Genomic DNA, 21,246 nt, shown 5'->3' on the forward strand with positions numbered 1-21,246 from the left:
TACTTCTTGATCATTCGGCATTTCAAATGCTATAATCTTATCAATTCCACAAAATCTCCTGAAGGAATGGGCTGTTTTAGACAAAATCAAGGAGCTTCCAGTGGCATCAAAGTACATTTTAGGTTTAATCTGAGGAACAAAATCATCTTAAATAATGAAAGTCAATAATAACTATGAGGAAACTGAGTGCTGATAATAGGTTACAGATAAATATTTTTACAAGGGAAAAGGCCTACTATTTTTGGCAAATTACAAGAAATGTCCAATACAGTGAAGCAATGAATTTCCCCAAACAGGAAGTGTAGAAACAAAGGTTAGATGTTGAAGAAAAAGATTTTTTTATTTATACAATCACTAATGTTACCTACATAGTGTTAAGTGTCTGAATTAGTATGTATGTATATAATCACATACTCTGTTTGCAGGTCTTTAGGACATAAATTCCCTAATTTGTAGAACTAATGTGGGTAAAAATTAGTTTTATATATCACTGCAGGTCAAATAAAAAGGAATACATTGGTGGAATTATAACTTACTGTGGTAGCACAATGAATATCTTTCCATACTGTGGCTTCCCTGGAGAGATCAGAGGCTTCAAACAAATTATCAAAAATCACTTCACCAATCATGTCATGTCTAGAAAATCTGTCAAAATCATACACAGTGAAATGTAGTTTTCGGTTGCTTAGTTGATCATATGCTACAGGAAACTGAAAAGTTTCATCAAACACAGGATTTAAAGTTTTTCTGTGCACACGGGTCTGAAATTTCTTTTTCCTATCTGGAAGAAGATACATCTTCACGTAAGGGTCAGAAGTTCCTGTGAAGTCTTTAGCAGGGAGATCTAAGGCTTTGATAATTTTAACAACTAGAAGTTCATTTTCATAATCATACTGGAGGGTGAAGTTAAGCTTCCCACAGGTTTTGACATCTTCTTTCTTGTTGCCCTCAGAGTCAACTGATTTCTGTTTGTAGAGCTCTGGTTTTATTCTCCCAATGCTGGTTGTTGTTTCTCCTCTTTGTAAAATGGGTTCTGTGCCCATGCCAAAATCAACACTGGAAACCTGCATTTGCCTTGGTAGGTGTCTTCTGAAGGAATTGTGTCTGTACACACACACATACACACAAAATCGTTTAAGTAGATCATTTTGATGATAATGTTATATACAGTGGCATATAAACTCTACCCCACACCCAGGATAATGGGAACATTATATCTACAGCAATAAACAGATGGATACACACACACACACACACACACACACGAGTTACTTTTGAAAAACCAGGAATGCAATATTCAAAGAAAAATCTCCTAAAATTATAGAAACACCTAAAACACACATATGTACATTTTTATGAGCTTTTGGTATTTTTATGTACCATAATAAGCACAAAACTTTTAAACACAATTGTAAAGAAAGATGATTACCGAAAATGTTCAATATTCTACTAAATGTTACCTGGGTGTATCTAGATGTAAACATTATGTAAACAAATCATTCAGATGGCTGATTTCTTTTCATCTGGATATTTTGGTCTTATGAATTTCCCATTTTAGTGATGACAATATTAAAAAACATAAGTCCACATATTCTTACGCTGTGTTATTTCTAATACTTAAAATAACTAGATGAATGTGTATTTTTCAAAAGAATATATAGTTATGACAGAAAAAAATGAGTACATTTTCCTTTTTTCAACATGGAGTGGGCTTCAGAAACTCTTAAGGATTAAAAGACTGTAGAATTTTAGAGTTTGGGGCTAAATAATAGTTCTTAAAATTCAAACTGAATTTCCTATACTCACTGTTACTATTTATCTCTCCAACATTTCCAGAACATTAGGTATATCAGCTTACTAATGGCTCATAAATGTGACTTGCATTAAGATCTGCTTCTCATAGTTTCTCCATGATTTCTAGCGTGAACTATGTCAACTTATGTGTTTCCTCAAGGTCTGGTTCCAGGTCTTTTGTTCTTTTCTCTTCTCAGTCACTCCATCAGACTAATAATCAGTTTTGGGGCTATAATTACTACCTTTAATCTGGTGATTCCCTAGACATATCTCAGATAGACAAAATCCTAGTTCCATATCTCTTTGTCTTGAAGGAGGATTTCTAAACAAATGTCCCAACTTTGCCCCAAACTCAAGCAAACTAATTATTTTCTCTATTTTGCTTTAAAACCAGTTCACTCTTCCAAAATCTCTGACAATAGCTCTAACATTTTTGTCAGTCACTTATGCTTGGAATCCTGCATTATGCTTGTTTGAATCACTTTTCCTTTATTTCATGGGATTTGCTTAATTTTCTAAGTCCTTTTGAGTTTTTGCTTTGAGACATCTCATATAATTGTCCATTCTACTCTATTTCCATTGCTATTTGGTCCATATCCTCATCATCTCATACTTTGATTTCTACAGTAGCCTTTAGCTTGGCTTTCCTTCTTTCATCTCTCTCTTAAATTCAATGTCTCTCCAGAACTTACTTCAAAATCCTTTATGCTTGTTGTTATACCTTTTTCCACTTGATCATAATTGAAAAATTATTTCTATATAAAGAAACAAGCTAGGATAACTTTATCTCAGATGAGGGAATAAGCTCCTAATTAAAACTGTACTGAATTTAAGACCCAATATTTTAGTTTCAGTATCTAAGTGAGTATATATGTAAAAGTCTTTACTAAGTTACTTAAAGCTTGAAGTGATCTGTTTCCCCAGATTGATCCTCAGATTGATCCCATTTTAATGCATTGAACATGCTATGAAATGTATTTTGATCCTGAATCTATTCCAGATATACAAGATCAGAGGCTTAAATTAGGGTCAGGGAACCATCAGGGAGCATTTAAGAAATAATAAGAATTTAGAAAGGAATACAGGTAATATGTGTTGTTGTGAATTACTAAAGAGGTCTAGTATAATCCAGTTAATACATTCAATATTCTTAAGAGATTTAGAATATTTTACTAAACAATCTAATATTTCTGCCAAAATCACTTTCACTTATGCAACAATTTTAAATTATTTTTTTTATTTTTGTGAGCAAAAAAGCCCCCAATAAATTAATTCCTTTTTTTTAAATAAATTGATCCATAATTTCTCCTCCCTAATGTTTTTCAACATAATAAAATTTAAGCTTCTATCCTCTCCCTAAAAATTCAATAATTTATTTCTTATGTCACTGAATCTAGTTGGGCAGCTGTAAAGCCCCTTCTAACAAGAATCAAAAAGCAGTAACATTTTTGTTCTAGTAAGCCAGTGCCCTAATTATAGAGTAAATAGTTCATGTTTTAAGTCACAGTTTAGCTAGTCAGTTAAGAGAAGCTTTAATTATTACAATGTTAAACTGTTGCCATGACAACACAGATCCTCTTTATCTTCTTGAATTTTTTTTTTTCTCTTTTGGAATGACAGTGGTAAGTGTCTATTTAGTCTCACACAAATACCAACCAATTAAAGTACAGGACATTTGACTGTTACTGACCCCACTCTTACCCTTCAAACCTAGGAAGGCACCACATAAGTACTTTTCCAGATGGAGAAGGAAAAACTTTTCCCACCCTACCTGAAACATCTGAGAGTAACTACTAGATATAGTCAATATTATCTGATGCCATAGGAATAAAATGTATTAATATGGTAATTTTCAAATATTTTTTTTCACCAACAGATCCTTTCTTTCAAACAAAATCAGAGACCAGAAGTTCAACACATACGGACAGAGCTGCTTTGGTTAATGTGTGAGTAGAGTCCTGGAATCCCACTGGAAACCGTGCCAAGTTTTCCACACTACCCAGGAGAAAGCACTTGAAGAGCATTACACTGAGATGAGATTTAAAAAATTCTGGACTGAAATCAGACTATAGTTTGGTCCCAGCCTCCCTATGGAGTAACAGTAACTTTGGGCAAGTCACTTCACTTTTTTGATGTTTACTTTCCTCATCCATAAAACCATCCTTTCATAGTTGTAAAGGTCAAATCAGATATTACATATAACTTTGAAACCTACCATTTTTCATACTGCTAATAATTATCATTAGAGTTTAGGACACATGGAGCTGAAGGGCAAATGCCATAATGAACTCTCTGGTTCTGACAATCTCAAATCTAGGTTTCCTGTTTGTGGATACAGAGTTGGCACAAAGTCATTCTTGTGTGAGCATGTCCTGGTCTACCACCCTGGACAACAGATTTCCTCTTACTTTCACTTCTCAGCTGCAGCAATTCTTTCTTCCTTAAGTGAGAAACCTATATCCTCTTATTCTTACTTGCAGTGTCTTTACTAACTATTAAATTTATCTTAGGTACTGCTTGAGAAATAAGAGGTGAAAAGCAAAAATATATTTAGCAGCGTTTTATTTGTTTATTCAATATATTTACAAGGAGTTCATCTCTCTTTGTTTTAATATTAATAATATTTATATAGGAAACTATCACCATATATTAAAAGTTGTAACCCTGTTTAATAGCTAAGGAGGCTCAAATATTAAGACTAAATTAATTTTCTGGTAAACAAAGTTTTCATCTTTATTTATCTCCTATTTTTTCCATTCAATTTGAAACAATGACAAGAGTGACTTATTCAGCACAAAAATATCTGAGCATATACCATGCAGGGCACTACATATATGAAGGCAGACTAAGTTGTATAATATATCACAAGGAATTTTTTAAATTAATTCATTGTCTGATGTCAGCACAATCCTCTATATCTTTAAACTCTTCTTTAAATGTTCTTCTCACATTATTGCTTAGTAGAAGCCTGATTCTTCCCCAAGGACACTGTTTGCTCCGTGCCCCTCTCATGTGGTGGTTGATATTTTTGCGATAATCCTTGTTCCACTGGTCCTAGAAGTGAAGGAGTTGGCCATTCCTCTTGTCCTTCATTATCACATTCACATCATTCTCCCTGAATACACCACTCCGGGCTCTAAAACTCAAGTCAACAGATCATAACCACTTATTGTTAGTCATTTATTAATACTCAAATCACTCCCTTTAAAGTGATTTTAATCACTTGGTTCACTAACTCTCTTTGACAATGTTTTTGCTTCGATTCCTAGCAGTGAACAAGTTTCTTCCAACTACTTGGCCTCTAGGTTCTTTTAATTTCTCTCCTCTAATGATGTTCTCTATTTACCTCAGTTACTACCATGTGCATAGCCAGATTTCGTCATTATTATTAGCTGCAAACTCTCCACAACCCCAATTTCACGCATGCTTCTCTCTGAGCAGCACCTCTTTCCAGCTCATACCCTTCTTATGCTCCAATTCAAATAACTTTTCCAACTCACAAGAACCTCCAATACATTGATTCTATCACTATTTCATAATCCCTCGTTCCTTGATATCACTTTTCCCTCTTTATCCAGTTTCATTTCCATTGTTAATCAATAGAGCCACTCTCACACATACATTCCCAATTCTCTTGTTGCTCTCTACCTTCTTAGTTGCAGGGCAAAACCACAGTCCTGGTTGAATTCAACTTTCCATCATTTCTATACCTGTACTTGTGCAAGTGAATACAACTAGAGAAAAACATAAAAGAACTCTCAATGTTCTATTTTAAATTCATGACCACATTCCTCATTAAACCCTAACGCTGAACAGAAAACCATTCTCGCTCTCAATCTGCTAGATTCACAAGACTATTTCACACCTTCTCACCTTTCTTCAAACCTTTAACACCTTCCTCATTTCCAATCTCAATTAATGACCTTACTTCCTATTTCACTAATGAGGTTGAAGCAAAGAGCAGAAATCTTCCACCTCATCAACCCTGTTATCAGCATCTGTATCCATATATTTTATCTTTCTGATATGATTAATTACCCATGCTATTATCTAAAGCCAATCCCTCCACTTGTATATTAAATCCCTTTTTCTCTCATGTCACCTTCAAGACTGCTCCTCTTTGCTTCCTGCATTATTAATTCTGCCTCTTTGCTGGATTATTACCATCAGCACAAGAGGATACTGTTATTTCTGCTATCTTATAGGAACCTTCCTTCCATTCACTCTACTTCCTCTCTCTGTACTGCTGTTTCTCTAACACATTTGCAGCAAAACTCCTTGAAAGAGTTGAGGATAGTACATCCACTGTCCAATTTATCTTCTCCCATTCTATATAAGCTCACTCTAACTAGTTTTTCACATACCAATTCTGACATAATAGCTCTTGAAAATGTCAATAATGTCTCCCCAACATTGCTAAATTCAGCGGTCAATCCATGGTCCTCACCCCACTTGACCTTACAATAGTCACCTGACAGTTAATCACTCTGATTGTTTACATACTCTCTTCACTTGGCTTTCAGGTTATACCCTCCTGGTTTTCCTTCTTTACTAGTCTCGACTTCTCAGTCTACAATGCTGTTCCTGATGTCTTAATATTGGAGTACTTCTGGGATTCATCTCTGGTCTTCTCTTTCTTATCTACACTTACCTCTCTGATGATATCATCTCCTGGCTTTGAACACCATCTCTATGTGGACTCCAAGTTTACGTATGTTTCACAGATTCTCTCCAGAATCCCAGAGTTATTAACTGGTTGCCTACTCAATTTTTCCACTAAGATTTCTAACGAAATCCTTAAACACAGCAGTTCCATATCTCCTGTTTTTGGCTCCCAAACTCACTCCATTCACAGCCTCATGTTTATCAATTTTATCTTTCCAGATGCTCAGGCCAAAACATGCAGTCATTCTTGACTCCTCTTTTCTTACTCATATGCCCAAGCTAATGTGTCATAGTCTGTTTGTTCTATCTTCAAAGTATATCCCGAATCCAGCCAGGATATAGATATATATATATATATCCATCATTAACTACCATTTCCTTGGTCTGAACCACCATCACTTCTGGCCTGGATTACAGCCTCCATAGTGGTCTTTCTGCTTCTATCCTTTTGCCTCCTTCAATGTTTATACTCAAAACAACAGAGTAATCCTTTCAAAACAAGTTAGATCATGGCACTCCTCTGATTAAAAACTCTCTGGTGGCTTCGCATGTTACTCAGAGTAAAAGTCAAAAGTGGTTTGGGTCCTACTACCTCTCTGATTTTTCTCCTAGCATTCTCCACCTGGTTCTCTTTGCTACACCTACACTGGCTTCCTTGCTGTGGTTGGGACACAAAAGGCAGATTCCACCTTCAGGACGTCTGCAGTGGTTGCCTCCTCCACAAGGAAAGTTCTCCCCAAACACCAGCATGGACCACCCTTCCATCTCCTCATTCAGACCTACCAACCCCTTTATTTTGCACTATTATTTTCTACAGAACTTATTATCTTCTAAAACATCATGTAACTGACTTAGTTATGTTGTTTGCTTCCTCTCCACAAGAATGCAGGTAGGGAATTTTGAGTTTCGTTCCCTAATGTGTATCAAATGTCTAGAAAAATGCCTGACACATAACAAGTGTTCTATAAATACTGTTGAATAAATAAGTCAAAAGCTTTCCCTGAAGAATTTAGCCATATGACTAACAGTCAAATCATAATAAAAGCTGTTTCGAGAAAAAACTGGTTTTCTTCTCAATTATGCAATGTAATGCTTAAAATTAATTTAAGTAGCATATTTATTCTATTCAAAGAATTGACAAGAAACTTGTTTTTAATAGTAATTAAGGAAATGAATGTTCTTATTCTGTAAATACTTGTCCCTTGGCCTTTCACCATGTTAAAAAAAAAAGTTTACAAATCATAACAAGAGATGATAAGCAATTGCTTTTGATCCAGCATATATTTAAAGGAATAGAGTATGAAGTAATTAGGTTGGTAGTTTTTGATCTACAAATAAAGTTCTGAGAACATAATATTTTATATTAAAGAAAAGAAGTAATATAAAATGAAGCCTAAATTTAAAAAAACTCACAATAACAACTTGTCAGAATAATAAATCCAAGAATATTCTGTTTGGTATTGCTAGGTCCCTATAAGGTCTTTTGACCTTAATTGTGTATTCTAGCTCTAAATTTCTATGCTCAATTTGTCATTTAGGCCTTCTCTTACTTGGAAGTATGTTGCTGGCTATCATGAGCCTCTCTCCTAGAGAGGTCAGCTAGGATTTGAAGAAAAATGTTGTAGTCCTCCAACTGAGTTGACCTACCACCCTGGGTCCCTCCTTCTGTTCCTCCACATCTCCTTGAGCATACTGTAAAGAGTGTATTGAAATCACTTGTTTCAGATGTACCTTCCATTCCCCAACCCTTCTACTAGTAGTCTTTATAATAGCAGAACTAAATATTATTAATCTTTTCATGAATTTCATAATAAACACATTCTAGGATTCAAGAAATGTCTGTTGGAGTTTGTATGAAATAATTTACTACAAGATTCTTGTGACTAATAAAAGTCAACTTCCCAAGAATTATTTGTACTATGAAGAAGAAGGTCCTAATCAATTTGTAATTAGTGCTTGTACAAACTCTCCAAGTTTGAATACATTTTATAAGGTTTTATCTCTGACCTTGGATCAAAGAGCCACCCCATTTCAGAAGTTAGTTTATATGCCAAATACATATGTTTCATAGCGGAGATTATTTAACCACCTCAAGCACCAGCACAGCATGTTTTATGAACTTTTATTTCAAGGAGTTAGATCTCAGGTTCTCTATTGTTCTGGCCAAGCACTGCTTCTTGATATCCTAGCTGGTTAAATATCATTTAAATTCTTCCTTTGTGTAACATCTTGTCTTCCACTCCTTACAGTATCTTGGAATGAAAACTGCAATTTTTTGCTATCTCTTGGGAAGGACTTAATTTTTAAAAAATCTCAAAGAAAACTATGCGCTCTAGTATTACATATTTTTATGTAATTCTTCATTTCTCTTTTAACAATCTACATTGAGTGCTCTTTCTGACTTTATGTGTGATGATATTAAGAATTACTTTTCTAAGCAACCATAGCTAATTGTAAACCCATCAGCACATGTGAGTCAATGATTTCTTTCCATGTCATGCTTTTGTTCATGTTCAAATGGATCTGTCACTAGGTTTCCAAATTATTTTCAGTAGGTACTTAGAATCCTCTCTAACAGTGGCTAACTTACATAATTTCTCATCCTCAACAAATTATTTTGCCACTTACAATTCACCTCATTTCACACTATTAATGAATGCAAAGAAAATTGGTCCTCATACTCATCCTTGGGAGTATACCATCATTTTCTCCTAATATTAGCACCGTTTATCTCACCATCTGATGCTGTCTTTAAAGGAGCAAAGCAAAGTGGAGAGATCATCAGTCAATCCAAATCATTCACTTGATTCTTATTATGCACCTACCCAGTGAAGAAATTAGGAGCACATTAAAGTGGGTTATACAGACTTGTTCTTTGAGAAATTAACATCTCAGTTCTGGCAAACAGCTAGAGCTCAACATTAAGACAATAAATAATTGCTAGACTGTAGCTATGGCTTTAAAGGACAATAGCTTATAATTGGACAGAAAAAGATGCATTTTCCTTAAAGATCTTATAGTGGATAAAAAAGAGTTTATCATTCTAGACAAGGGAAGCAACATAAGCAAAAGCACAGAGGCAGAGAGTTGAGGTCTACAGGAGGATGATAAAAAGACCAGCACCTTTCTAACTGGCAACCATGAAAGATCCATTTGGATAGATAAAATGAAGTCATCAAATTCATTTACTGATTTTTTAAAATTCAACAAATATACCCTGAGTTCCTACAGTGCTTTGTCTAGGTATCAAGATCAGTACAGAAATAAAATTGGCAGGTTTTCTGCCCAAGAAAGCAGTGTAGAGCTATATGTGTGGGGCAGTATGGACTCAAAATGTAATAAGATTTTTATCATGCCTGAACTACTATATTACTTTCAAAATAGATGCTTTTTTCTACGGTCTGTCCTACAAACTGTTGTCAAATTAATTTTCCTAAAACACAACTCTTTATCCAAGGGACCCTTTTGCTGCAAATATTTTTGACAGGACAGACCTTGAACAATTTTGGCCATGATTCCAAGGCCTCCTCAGACTTTAATTCCAGCTGATTTTATCTTCCATTATTCCTCCACTGACATCTATTTTCTGATCAAGGCAACGTACCTACTGTTTTCATTATAAGATTTGCCGTTCTGTGTCTTTTCACATAAAATGTTTCCATCTGGAACGCATACCCTTTTCCAATTGTCTTTATGTGAATTCCTAGTTTCCTTTGGTCTCAGTTTAATGGGATTTCTCCATGCCTCAGCTAAAAATGATTTTTCTAATTATCTTAATTCCACATTCTCCACCACACAGTTTGCACTTGTAGTTCCTTATATTGAAGTTGGTATCTTATCTCTCTGCATTATGTTGTGGATTTTTTTCCAGTTCACTAGAGTTTGCAGAGTGGACAGAGTATGTAGAATACACTGACTATACCTAAAAGTTATTTCTGCTGACTGTATCTACTGAGTAAGGCTATTGGATGAATCAACAGTCAATCAAGACAGATGTGAGAATAATGTTAATAATAAGAAATACACAGACGTCTGTTGGGTTGTTTGGCTGCCAGCAGGCTGATGGGGCCGAATGTCCGGGTATTTGAAAAGGAAGATGAGAACTTGGGAAATGTGGCAGTTTCCAGCAATGCTGTTAACTAATCAAGATGCTGCTTAAGAATAGTGACAAATAAAACTTGAGAGGATATGTCATCTATTGTCTGAGCCAAATAAAATGGAGCCCCAACACCAGACTAGAGCTGGGATATATTAATAAGGTGAGGAAACCAAGCATTAAAGTTAAATTTACTGTGTGTGCATGTGTGAGTGGTGGGGTGGTGGGCAGGGGGCGGTTCCGATTTGCTAGACCTCAATGAAAAGTTAGCATTTGAGCAGAATAATCTGATTTATAATGATGTGCCCTGGATCTCTCTGTCTGCATAATAAACTCAGCAATTTCCCCTTCCTCTCTATATAAAGGTAATTTTTAGTATGATGAAGTAATTATATCGATGAGAACTAAGAATAATCAAGTTTTCTGCAAGGAATTCATCCCAAGGCCAAACAGATTAAACTCATGACTCTTGTTATTCATGATAACCACATATAATTCCACATTTCTAACTGAGCAGAATGAGCAGGAAGTGGCCCTCATTCTCCAACCTCCAAACTACCTGTCCACAGCAGACTTTAACCATCTTTGGTTGCAAAAATCCATATTCCCTTGGCTTTAACTCTTAAAACATATTCCATCAATCTGGATAAATCTGAATTCTAACTTTCACCAGCTGCATGGCTTTAGGCAATTTTTAAAATCTCTCTGGGCTTCAGTTAACTCACAAGTAATGGGGATAAGTAATAATACTTACTTCATACAGGCTGGCAGAGGATTATCAGGAAGGATGCCTGGCATAGTGACTAAATTGCAGGCACTCAAAAACAATAGTTTTTTTTCTTCCTTCTTCAGCCACTCATAAACAAGGGAATTCAAAGAGGTCAATGAAATTATATCAAAGTTCTAGCAGAACTATGAATTTGTATTCCACTTTTTCTCTTAAAATATGAGATGTACATGTACAATCCAATTTTTATGTTTTTTAAGACTGAGAGAAAAAGTTTTTTTTCTGATTTCTTCAATTTCTTGTAATAACTGGGAAATCCAGGGCTAAAATGACGTGTTGTCATTTCCTATTGCATTTCATTTCTAGAAACCAATTCTGCATTCAAAACCAAGTCTTCACACATGTGTTCTCAGTATGTATTCTTTCATTCTCCCCTAGCTAGGGATAATCAGATAAGCTGTATGTTTACATTCAGTAGATAATATTTTGGAGATAGTACTTCATTTTTCTGAGGTTTCCAAAAAAAATCTGCACAAAGAAAGGCAAGCTATTTTCATAGCTTATCTCAATTTTTCTTCATTAATTGAGTATCCTTATGTAGGGTGCACTTATCAACTAAAAGAGTTGAATAATTCTGAATACTAAGTTGATATATTGTCATAGCCGTTATCAATATTTTAAAAAAATGTTTTGTAGGTTAATTGAACATTTTTACCCTGAAATTTCTGGGTATGTTAAGGCTTTATTAAATACCATAATTGGCCACAGTTTGCAGTTCTGATAGTAACAACAATCAAGTAACCAACCACATGAGATAATTTTGAAGCAGGTTTTCCTATATATATAAAGAAGTGACACATGGGATAGTTATTTTATAGTTAAATATCCATAAATATATTTAAATGAATGTATACTGGATTATAAAAATGAACCCAAATGCAGTGCTCAGAAAAACTTTTCAACATAATAACTAAATATGAGGCATACCTTGGTTATAAAATTTAAATAGCTCAGAAAAGTATAAGATCTCCATCCATCCTCCTTACCCCAAAGTTTCTCATGCCTGAAGTAACAATTATTCTTACTCATCCCTCTGGAATTTATTTCAGAAAGAAGACAAGTTATTTATAGATACAATCCTTTTTTATTTTATAAAAGATATATTGAATATTCTTTCAATCCTAGTAGCAAGCATGACCCATGAAGTTTTTCAACTTGATAGATTTCCAAACCCACAAAAAGTATGTCATGTCAGAAAGCTTGGACGCATCTTTGATTTAGAGAAGTAGGAAGGTAAGATTAGGAAGTGACTCAGTTAGCAGAAAACAGCACTCAACCCCATTGCTATTGATTTTTACCCTGTCCTAGTGTAAAACTAGTTGCTACTTCTGGGAATCAGAGAAACACTGCTACTAACGTGTTTTTCGTGTTAAAGATTGAAGACAATAATTAGTAGAAAAAATGGCTTTTCACAAGAATCTTTTTCCCTTTATAGTTAACACAATTCAATACACACCACAGCAAATTATTTTCCTTCAAGCAAACTTCTGCTGATTTTTCCAGGATGAGTTAAAATGCACTTCCTTAAAATGTATCTCCTTAAGGAGGTCTCCCTCTTCCTTCCTTTCATGTACACTCCTTGTTATGCTTGATATTCACCAAAGCCTTGTGGAACTTACCATACTCTCACCAGTATAAGAATTTGGTCTATGTGAGTTCAAATAAGCAATGAAATTTTCCAACAGTTATGAGGTAGGTGCTAAACAACTGTAGATGAAACATTAGTCTCTGTTACTCAGTTTTGACTGTGAACTTGCGGATGATTTCATGAAACACATTGCAAATGGCTGTTTTCTTGATATTTATTGGTTGTTTTAAACTAAATGGAAAGACTGCAAATAGCAATGATCAAACAATGATATTTCAAAGGAAAAAGTCAATAAATAATAATCTTGGGCTTCCCTGGTGGTGCAGTGGTTGAGAGTCTGCCTGCCGATGCAGGGGACACGGGTTCGTTCCCCGGTCCTGGAGGATCCCACGTGCCACGGAGCGGCTGTGCCCGTGAGCCATGGCCGCTGAGCCTGTGCGTCCGGAGCCTGTGCTCTGCAACGCGAGAGGCCACAGCAGTGAGAGGCCCATGTACCGCAAAAAAAAAAAAAAAAAAAAAAAAAAAACTCTCTAATTAGATGATTTTAATGAGACCTCAAATTCCAATAAGCCCCTTTCATGGTACTGCTCTCTGTTTGGCTTCTTTGTCCTTAATTTCTCTCTCTTCATCCCTATTTATTCTGTCCTGCCAATTCCTTCCTTATTCTATTACCTGTTTCCTGTGTCTTTCTCATTCTCCTGTTTGTCTTTTCTCCTTTCCCACCTCAGTTTTTCTCTCTTAGAAAATCACATACAACACACACACACACACACACCACAAATAGTTTTATATATTTGATCTTTCCTTACCGGGATGAAGATGTAGGCTCAGTAGTTTGTCTTTGCACACGTGCATGTTTAATTAAATGTTCTGTTAAAGCAGTTTGGACTTCTGCTGGGATATCAGGGGAAGTGTGGCTGATTTTTATTGCAGGCTCAATAGCTTTTAGTGCTGGTTCTCCATTTTCTTTAACCTCTTTTTTCTCTTCAGTCTCAAAAACTTCAGTGGGAGCACTTAACATGCTCTGTGGAAGGGTACTGACATTGGAAGTCACAGGTTTGCTCTTCCAGCAAGGCCAGCACAACTTCCAGAAGACAAAAAGTGAAACAACCAACAAGGCCAGGCCACAAAAGCTGACAACAACTGCTAACAGGCTGACTGAAATATCTGGAAAAAATTACAATGTAAAGAAATATTAAGTCATTGATAGTGTATGTAATAGGGCAGCAACAGTGGGATAATTTGATATTATGGCTATTATTAATAGTTTGCTGATTTAGAGTTTCAAAAATTTACTTTTAAGTATCTTTGTAGGGAGGAAATATTAATAATTATGTTTGGAAATTCTCAAAGGAGACAAAAATTTCTTTCCCAGGAAGTTTCCAATTGTATACAAGAAAAGTATGATATGTACATATCATTTCCAAGTATAGTACAAACGTTCCAAGAGTTTGCAGAATGAAGGTTAGCTACATGCAACCTGCCTTGAAGTCATGAAGCTTAAGATGCTCTGAAACTATACACAACTAGAAAGGCTTCTGTTTGCTTCATGTTGGATCTAAAGAGGCAACCTTCTTACCCTCTAAGCAGGTAATGTTAAATATTTGTATAAACTGCTTTCTATGGTGTAAATGAGAATAACACATTATTAATAGAGAATGGGCACACAATTATTTGTATTTTCAAACTCCATAGGTCATTTCTAATAATCTTTCATGCTCCTAATTTCTAAAGTCCAAAATTGGTTGATGATTTCTTATCTAAGTATCTTTAAAATATTCTTATTTTAAAATAATTACAAAGACTTCCCTGGTGGTGCAGTGGTTAAGAATCTGCCTGTCAATGTAGGGGACACGGGTTCAAGCCCTTGTCTGGGAAGATCCCACATGCCACAGAGCAACTAAGCTTGTGTGCTACAACTACTGAGACTGTGCTCTACAGCCCATGAGCCACAACTGCTGAGCCTGAGTGCCACAACTACTGAAGCTCTCACTACTAGAGCCTGTGCTCTGCAAGAAGAGAAGCCACCACAATGAGAAGCCCATGCACTGCAATGAAGGGTAGCCCCCTCTCCCTGCAACTAGAGAAAGCCCATGCGCAACAACGAAGACCCCAATGCAGCCAAAAATAAATAAATAAATAAAATTTTAAACATTAATTACAAAATTAATATATGTTCATTATGTAAAATAATTAAAAGGGATATAGTAAAAAAAGGTTAATGATTGTATAAATAAACAAATGGCAGAGAAGAAACAAATCTCTCATGCAAAATCAAGCCAAAAAATTTATGTGGATGTTCTGCCCTCAAGGAAGTGGAGCATAGCTCTCCACTCCTTAACTGTAGGATTCACAAAGTGACTTTCTCTTAAAGAGTACTTGCATGGAAAGGGGCAAAAACGATGTAACTTTACACAGAAGAAATCTGAAAAATACTAACCTCACCCAGGTGATCAAAGGGAACATCAACAGTGACAAATCATGTTAATACCCTTGATAGGATGTGATGAATATGGCACTTTATCTTTGTGGTCTTCCTCTCCAAACCAACAACCTGAATCTAATCATGAGAAAAACAGAAGACAAATTCCAGTAGAGGGACATTCTATAAAAAACCGCCAATGTTGTCCATAAAAAAGGAAGTCTGAGAAACTGTCATAACCCAGAGACTAAGGAGACATTACAACTAAATGCAATGTGATATCCTAGATGGAATCCTGGAGTTAAAAAAAAAAAAAAAAAGGACATTAGGTAAAAACTAAGGAACTCTGAATAAAGTATGGACTTTAGTTAACAGTGTATCAATATTAGTTCATCAACTGTAACAAATGTACCACACTGATGTAAAATGTTAATAATAGGAGAAACTGGGTGTGGTTAATATGGGAACTCTTTAGTATTTTCCCAAATTTTTCTGCATATCTACAATTGTTTTAAAAAGTAAAATCATTAAAAAATGTTAAGAATATCCCCCTACGCACTTCCATTTTCACCTTCCTAAAATAAACAATGTTAGCGACCTGGTTTTATAGCACTCTTAAAGTTTGGAAGACCAAATAGATTTCCCATGAGGGGAAATTTTTCTAGATTTAGATAACCTTATACTTTTCTTTTACAACTTTGTTTAGCATCAGTGTCAAATATGAAACCAATTTCTTTTGTTTCTTTGTTTTAAATAAAGATGTTAGGAATATGTTATACGCTTAATTGTGTCTGTCCCTCCATCTCCTCCAAATTCATAAGCCCTAAACCCCAGTACCTCAGAATGCGTATTTGGAGATACTTTTAAATTAGTAATTAAGGCAAAATGAGGTCATACGGATGAGCCTTAACCCAATATAACTGGTGTCCTTATAAGAAGAGCAGATAAAGACAAAGACAGTCACAGAAGGAAGACCATGTGAAGACCCAGGGAGAAGGCAGCCATCGGCAAGACAAAGAGAAGAGGACTCAGAAGAAATCAACCCTCCTGACACCTTTATCTCAGACTTCTAGCCTCCAAGACTCTGAGGAATAAGGTTCTGTTGTTTAAGCCACCCAGTCTGTAGTACTTGATTATGGCAGCCCTAGAAAACTAAAGAATAAATCCAATTTCCTTTAACCACCATTGTAAATCCAGGAGGTCCCACCCCTCCTACAAAGCAACCACTAACCCCTGTTTGGTGTGTGTCTGTCCAGCCCAAGCACTAATAAAAACAAATATCTCTTAAGTAACTATAAAATATAGAATTATTTAATACAATTTTTTATATAAATGGCTACTGCATATTTCTTTATTCAGTTCACTTTTTTTTTATTCAACAATACTTGAGGTCTAACTTCATGTCACAGCATTCCATAATACTTCATCATGATGGATATTTGGATTATGCCCACTGTTTGCTATTACAACATAGCTACAATGAGCAACCTTGTACTCTTGTCCCTGTGCATATTTGTGAATATTTATCTAAAGCAAAAATCTAGAAATAGAACCACAGGGTCACATGTTATGCACATATTTAGCTTTACTAGATATTTCCAAAAAGAACCCCAGACTGACTAACAAAAAACATCATATAAGTTTACCAGTTCCTACAATTTCAGAGAAATATCGTTGTATTTTAATTTTCACTGACCTGATGGGGAAATGATAGGTTGTTTATTTCTCTGATTAGTGAGATAAAATGGTTCTGGTTAAACTCTCAATTTGTAGCTGATGGAAATCCATTAAGAAATTGAAATAATTCCAAGTTTTTATTGTTACTTAATTATAAGAATAAAAATTAATTTTGACATGCTATGATACATAGACACTAATATTTTCCTTTATTTTTAAATTGCTAGCTAAAGCTACATTGAATATATTTTCCATTTATATTCCATTGGTGAGGAATGTGTGATCATATTTTATATTTTGTAGTTTATTTTTACATTTTAAAATTATCCATTAGCACCATACCTTGAGGGAATGAGAAAAATTATAAAATGAATATGCTTCCTGATTATTAACTACAGTTTTATAATGGAGGAAGCCAATGATGGCTTCATAACCTTCATGTATTTTCAGCTCCACTTACATTATATTTTTCTGGATATTTTAACTCAATTAACTTCTTCAGTGGCTAACTTCTACTCAGTTGGAGACAAAGTCAAGATATAAGGAAACTGCAGGACAATGTGGGATAGAGGAAAGGATGGAAAGAGTTTTCAGTCTATAACTGAAAATGCCCCTGTTTTTAGGTTTTTTGACCCAATTTCAACTTGTGTGTGGGGGGGGAATTCCCATAGCACTAACAATTCTCTGGATACCAACTGGGTGTTCTTACAGTTCAACTCAATTCTGATTCCATAGGTTAAGGGTTCAGTCCTACATAACTGCCCCCCTCCCTTCCGATGCCAGTAGCAAATCCAAGTTGTTACCTGTGTTTTCTGACCAACCGGCAAAAGATTGGAGGTTCCCCTCCTTGGATTTGATTAATTTGCCAGAGCAGCTTACAGAACTCAGAAAACTCATTTCTTTACCAGTTTACTATAAAAAGATATAAGGATATATTATAAAAGGATTACCAGTTTATTATAAAAGGATATAACTCAGAAATAGCCAGATGGAAGAGATCATAGGGCAAAGTACGGGGAAAGGGCATGGAAGCTCAGAGCACAATATTCTCAAATTTCTGCATGTACAACCCAGAAGCTCTCAAACCCCATCCTTCTGGGTTTTTATAGAGGCTTCATTACATTGGCATGATTGAGTAAATAATTGGCCACTGGTGACTGATTCAACCTCCAGCCCCTTTCCCTTCTCAGGAGGTCAGCAGGGGTGGGACTGAAAGTTCCAACCCTCTAATCATATGGTTGATTCTTCTGGAAAACAGCCCTCATCCTTAGGTGGGGTCCAAAACACACCTTATTAACCTAACAAGACATGGCTCTCATCACTAAGGAAATTCTAAGGGTTTTGGGAGCTGTGAGCCAGGAACTGTGGAAGAAGACGAAATATATATGCACAATATCACACCTCCCTTCTCACTAATGTGGTTCATAAAATACTTCATCCAAACCAAGTCACTTTTGAAAGTGAAAGGCTGTCCTATCAACTGTACCAGAGTAGCGGGAATCAAGTTATATTCTGGAAACTTAGTAAATAGTCATCTTACCTCTTTTAGCCTAACATCCTTCTAAATTACCCAATCTGGTCAAATCTAAACTTTGCATGGCATTCCACAGTGTCTTTGTGATTTGACCCCTGGCTATTGACCCAACTTTATTCTTCTGCCACTCTTCTACCTATTCTCCTCCTGACCACAAGTTACTCTCTCATGATTTTTGTTCGGGCTGTTTCAAATAGTTCCAGGGCATTTTTTCCTCCTGTCTGGGTGCCTGGCAAATTTGTATTCATGCTTCAAAAACTAGATCCAGTAGTACCTCTTCCCTGAAGCTCTCTCTGCCTCTTCTGTCCCTAAGGGCCTTTAAAGCATACCCACTACCATAGCACTAGTAATAATTTATTGGCCTATAATCTTTTATCCCAAACACTTAGGACATGATGGTTTCAAAAATTATTTTCTTTTGGATATTAGAAAGGTAGTATAGTGTACATTATCTGGGATAACATCTAGTAACCAAACACATTAATATATATGTAATGAAATGTATGGATCAGTCACACTGAGTGGGATCACTGAAGACTGTAAACAACTTAATGTCAATTTAGGTAAGGTGTTGGTGCCAAATTGGACAATTTTTAAAAAATTTTATTTATTTTTGGCTGCTTTGGGTCTTCCTTGCTGCACACAGGCTTTTTCTAGTTGCAGTGAGGGGGGGCTACTCTTCGCGGCAGTGTGTGGGCTTCTCATTGCGGTGGCTTCTCTTGTTGCACAGCTTGGGCTCTAGGCCCGTGGACTTCAGTAGTTGTAGCACGTGGGCTCAGTTGTTGTGGTGCACGGGCTCTGGGGTGTGCAAGCTTCAGTAATTGTGGCTTGTGAGCTCTAGAGCACAGGCTCAGTAGTTGTGACGCATGGGCTTAGTTGCTCTGTGGCATGTGGGATCTTCTCTGACCAGGGATCGAACCTGTGTCCCCTACATTGGCAGGCGGATTCTTAACCACCACGCCACCAAGGAAGTCCCCAACTTGGACAATTTGCAAAATAATTTTCAGGTTTCAGAGGTTTGGAGGTTTCATAATTGTGGACAAGGAATTGTGGATGTGTATTTATTTTGCTTCTTCAAATGCTCCCATCCTACCAATACACTTACTCCTTTTATTTACCTTTTTATTTTTAGTGTCTAGTATATATCACAAGGTCAAAAAATGTTTATGAATACACATTTGGGGAATTATCTGAAAAGATACTCAAATGTCTGTGAACTTCAAGATGGCTAAAAGTTGAGTGATATGCAGGGAATATGTAGAAATTCTTATACTAGGAAAATACTATAATATAACTTATACTGTGAAACCATTTAGACCTGGGTTAAAATGTCAACTCCACCACTGTGTGACTTTGGGCAAATTGTTTAGACTTTAAGAGTCTCAGTAAAATGGGGGAATTTATATTTATTTCATAGGAATGTTGTGAGTTTTATATAAGGAAATGTATGTAAATTATTTAGCATCATAATTTGCCTAAGTGCAACAATAGGTTGCTACTATTGTCAACTATTTTTTTTTTCTTTAAACAAGAGTACCTAGGGGAAAAGAGACATAGGTATGGATTGAGTATGGATTGAATGGTGATTCACAGATTAGTTAGAAGAGAAACACATCTTCTAATGCTCTTTAGTACTGAAAGGAGTGAATTTGCTTATAATGGAGACCAAAATTTCTAAGTAAATATTAATGTTTCAGGAAGTTAATAAATAATATTCTATTTTCCTACTCAGTTGTGCTCAGAGAAACAGTTCAAGCAGGTAGCAATTAAAAAAAAAAAAAGTGAATATCAGCTTAGGTCCTTTAGAAAGTGGATTTGCTAATATATCACCTTGAATTAACTAGACTAGCCCATACAGTCACAGTCCTGGCTGGACAACCACATGTGTTCCCCATGCATACTTGACCCTATAAAATTTACTACACAAAGGAGTAGAGAATATTTGTTTCCTGAGGATATCAAGGTTATAACTCAAAGAAAAGGGGGAAACAGGTAAGTCATTTCTTAGGGATGGGGTAGGTCAAGATTCCATGATTATCCTATCTTGTAGCTCCTTCCATCCAGAAATGTAAAGCAAGGGGGGAAGAGATTTCCCCACAACAGCAAGAAGTGAAAGAAGTTGCATCAGTTAGAATTTTATCAAGAAAAATAAAACTAAAATTATAAAAAGAAGCTTATTGTATTACACACTTTTTATGTTGCTTATTATTGAAATTATGACTAACTATTAAAAGTATTTAAAAAACAAAACCAATAGTTTAATTCTTAGGTCTTTATTACTTTTTTTTCAACAAAATTTGTTTAACAAAATAAAAAAAGAATCTGACTCTCAAAAGATTAAGGGAGGATCTGTGAGAATTTATAAAGTCATCAAAATGTTTAAAATGAGTTTTTATGCTTCAGTATTTAGCTATGACATGAAGGATGTTATGAGTTTGGACTTAGTTCAAATTCAAATAAGTAGTCCCAGGAACATTTTTAAGTCAAGGTATGAAATGGTTGAATATGTATTTCAGAAATAACCTTCTGGCTAGGGAGAAGATAAGAGTGGAGGCCAGCTAGAAGATGAAAAAATAGTTAACAGATTATAGTAGTCATCCACATGAGAGATTATAGTGGTTCTGAACAAGGGTGGCTGAAATGGGAAACAGAGCACATTGGGAAATCAAGGCTCTAGTGAAAG

At 35.6% G+C, this 21,246-nt stretch overlaps 1 protein-coding gene across 1 annotated transcript in view; it reads right to left on the minus strand.

The window, feature by feature from the left end:
- The window catches only part of SYT10 (synaptotagmin 10), a 60,116-nt gene extending 46,022 nt beyond the window's left edge, over nt 1–14,094 (minus strand). The window contains exons 1-2 of the mRNA XM_007471128.1: nt 13,740–14,094; nt 537–1,104 (exon numbers count right to left, since the gene is read on the minus strand). Coding sequence (XP_007471190.1) covers nt 537–1,104; nt 13,740–13,951 — 780 coding nt within the window. The 5' untranslated portion in view covers nt 13,952–14,094. The remainder of the gene's footprint in view (nt 1–536; nt 1,105–13,739) is intronic.
- Between the last annotated feature and the right edge of the window lie 7,152 nt (nt 14,095–21,246).

The sequence above is a fragment of the Lipotes vexillifer genome, unplaced genomic scaffold (assembly GCF_000442215.2).
Source record: "Lipotes vexillifer unplaced genomic scaffold, Lipotes_vexillifer_v1.1 scaffold1768, whole genome shotgun sequence".
NCBI lineage: Eukaryota > Metazoa > Chordata > Mammalia > Artiodactyla > Lipotidae > Lipotes > Lipotes vexillifer.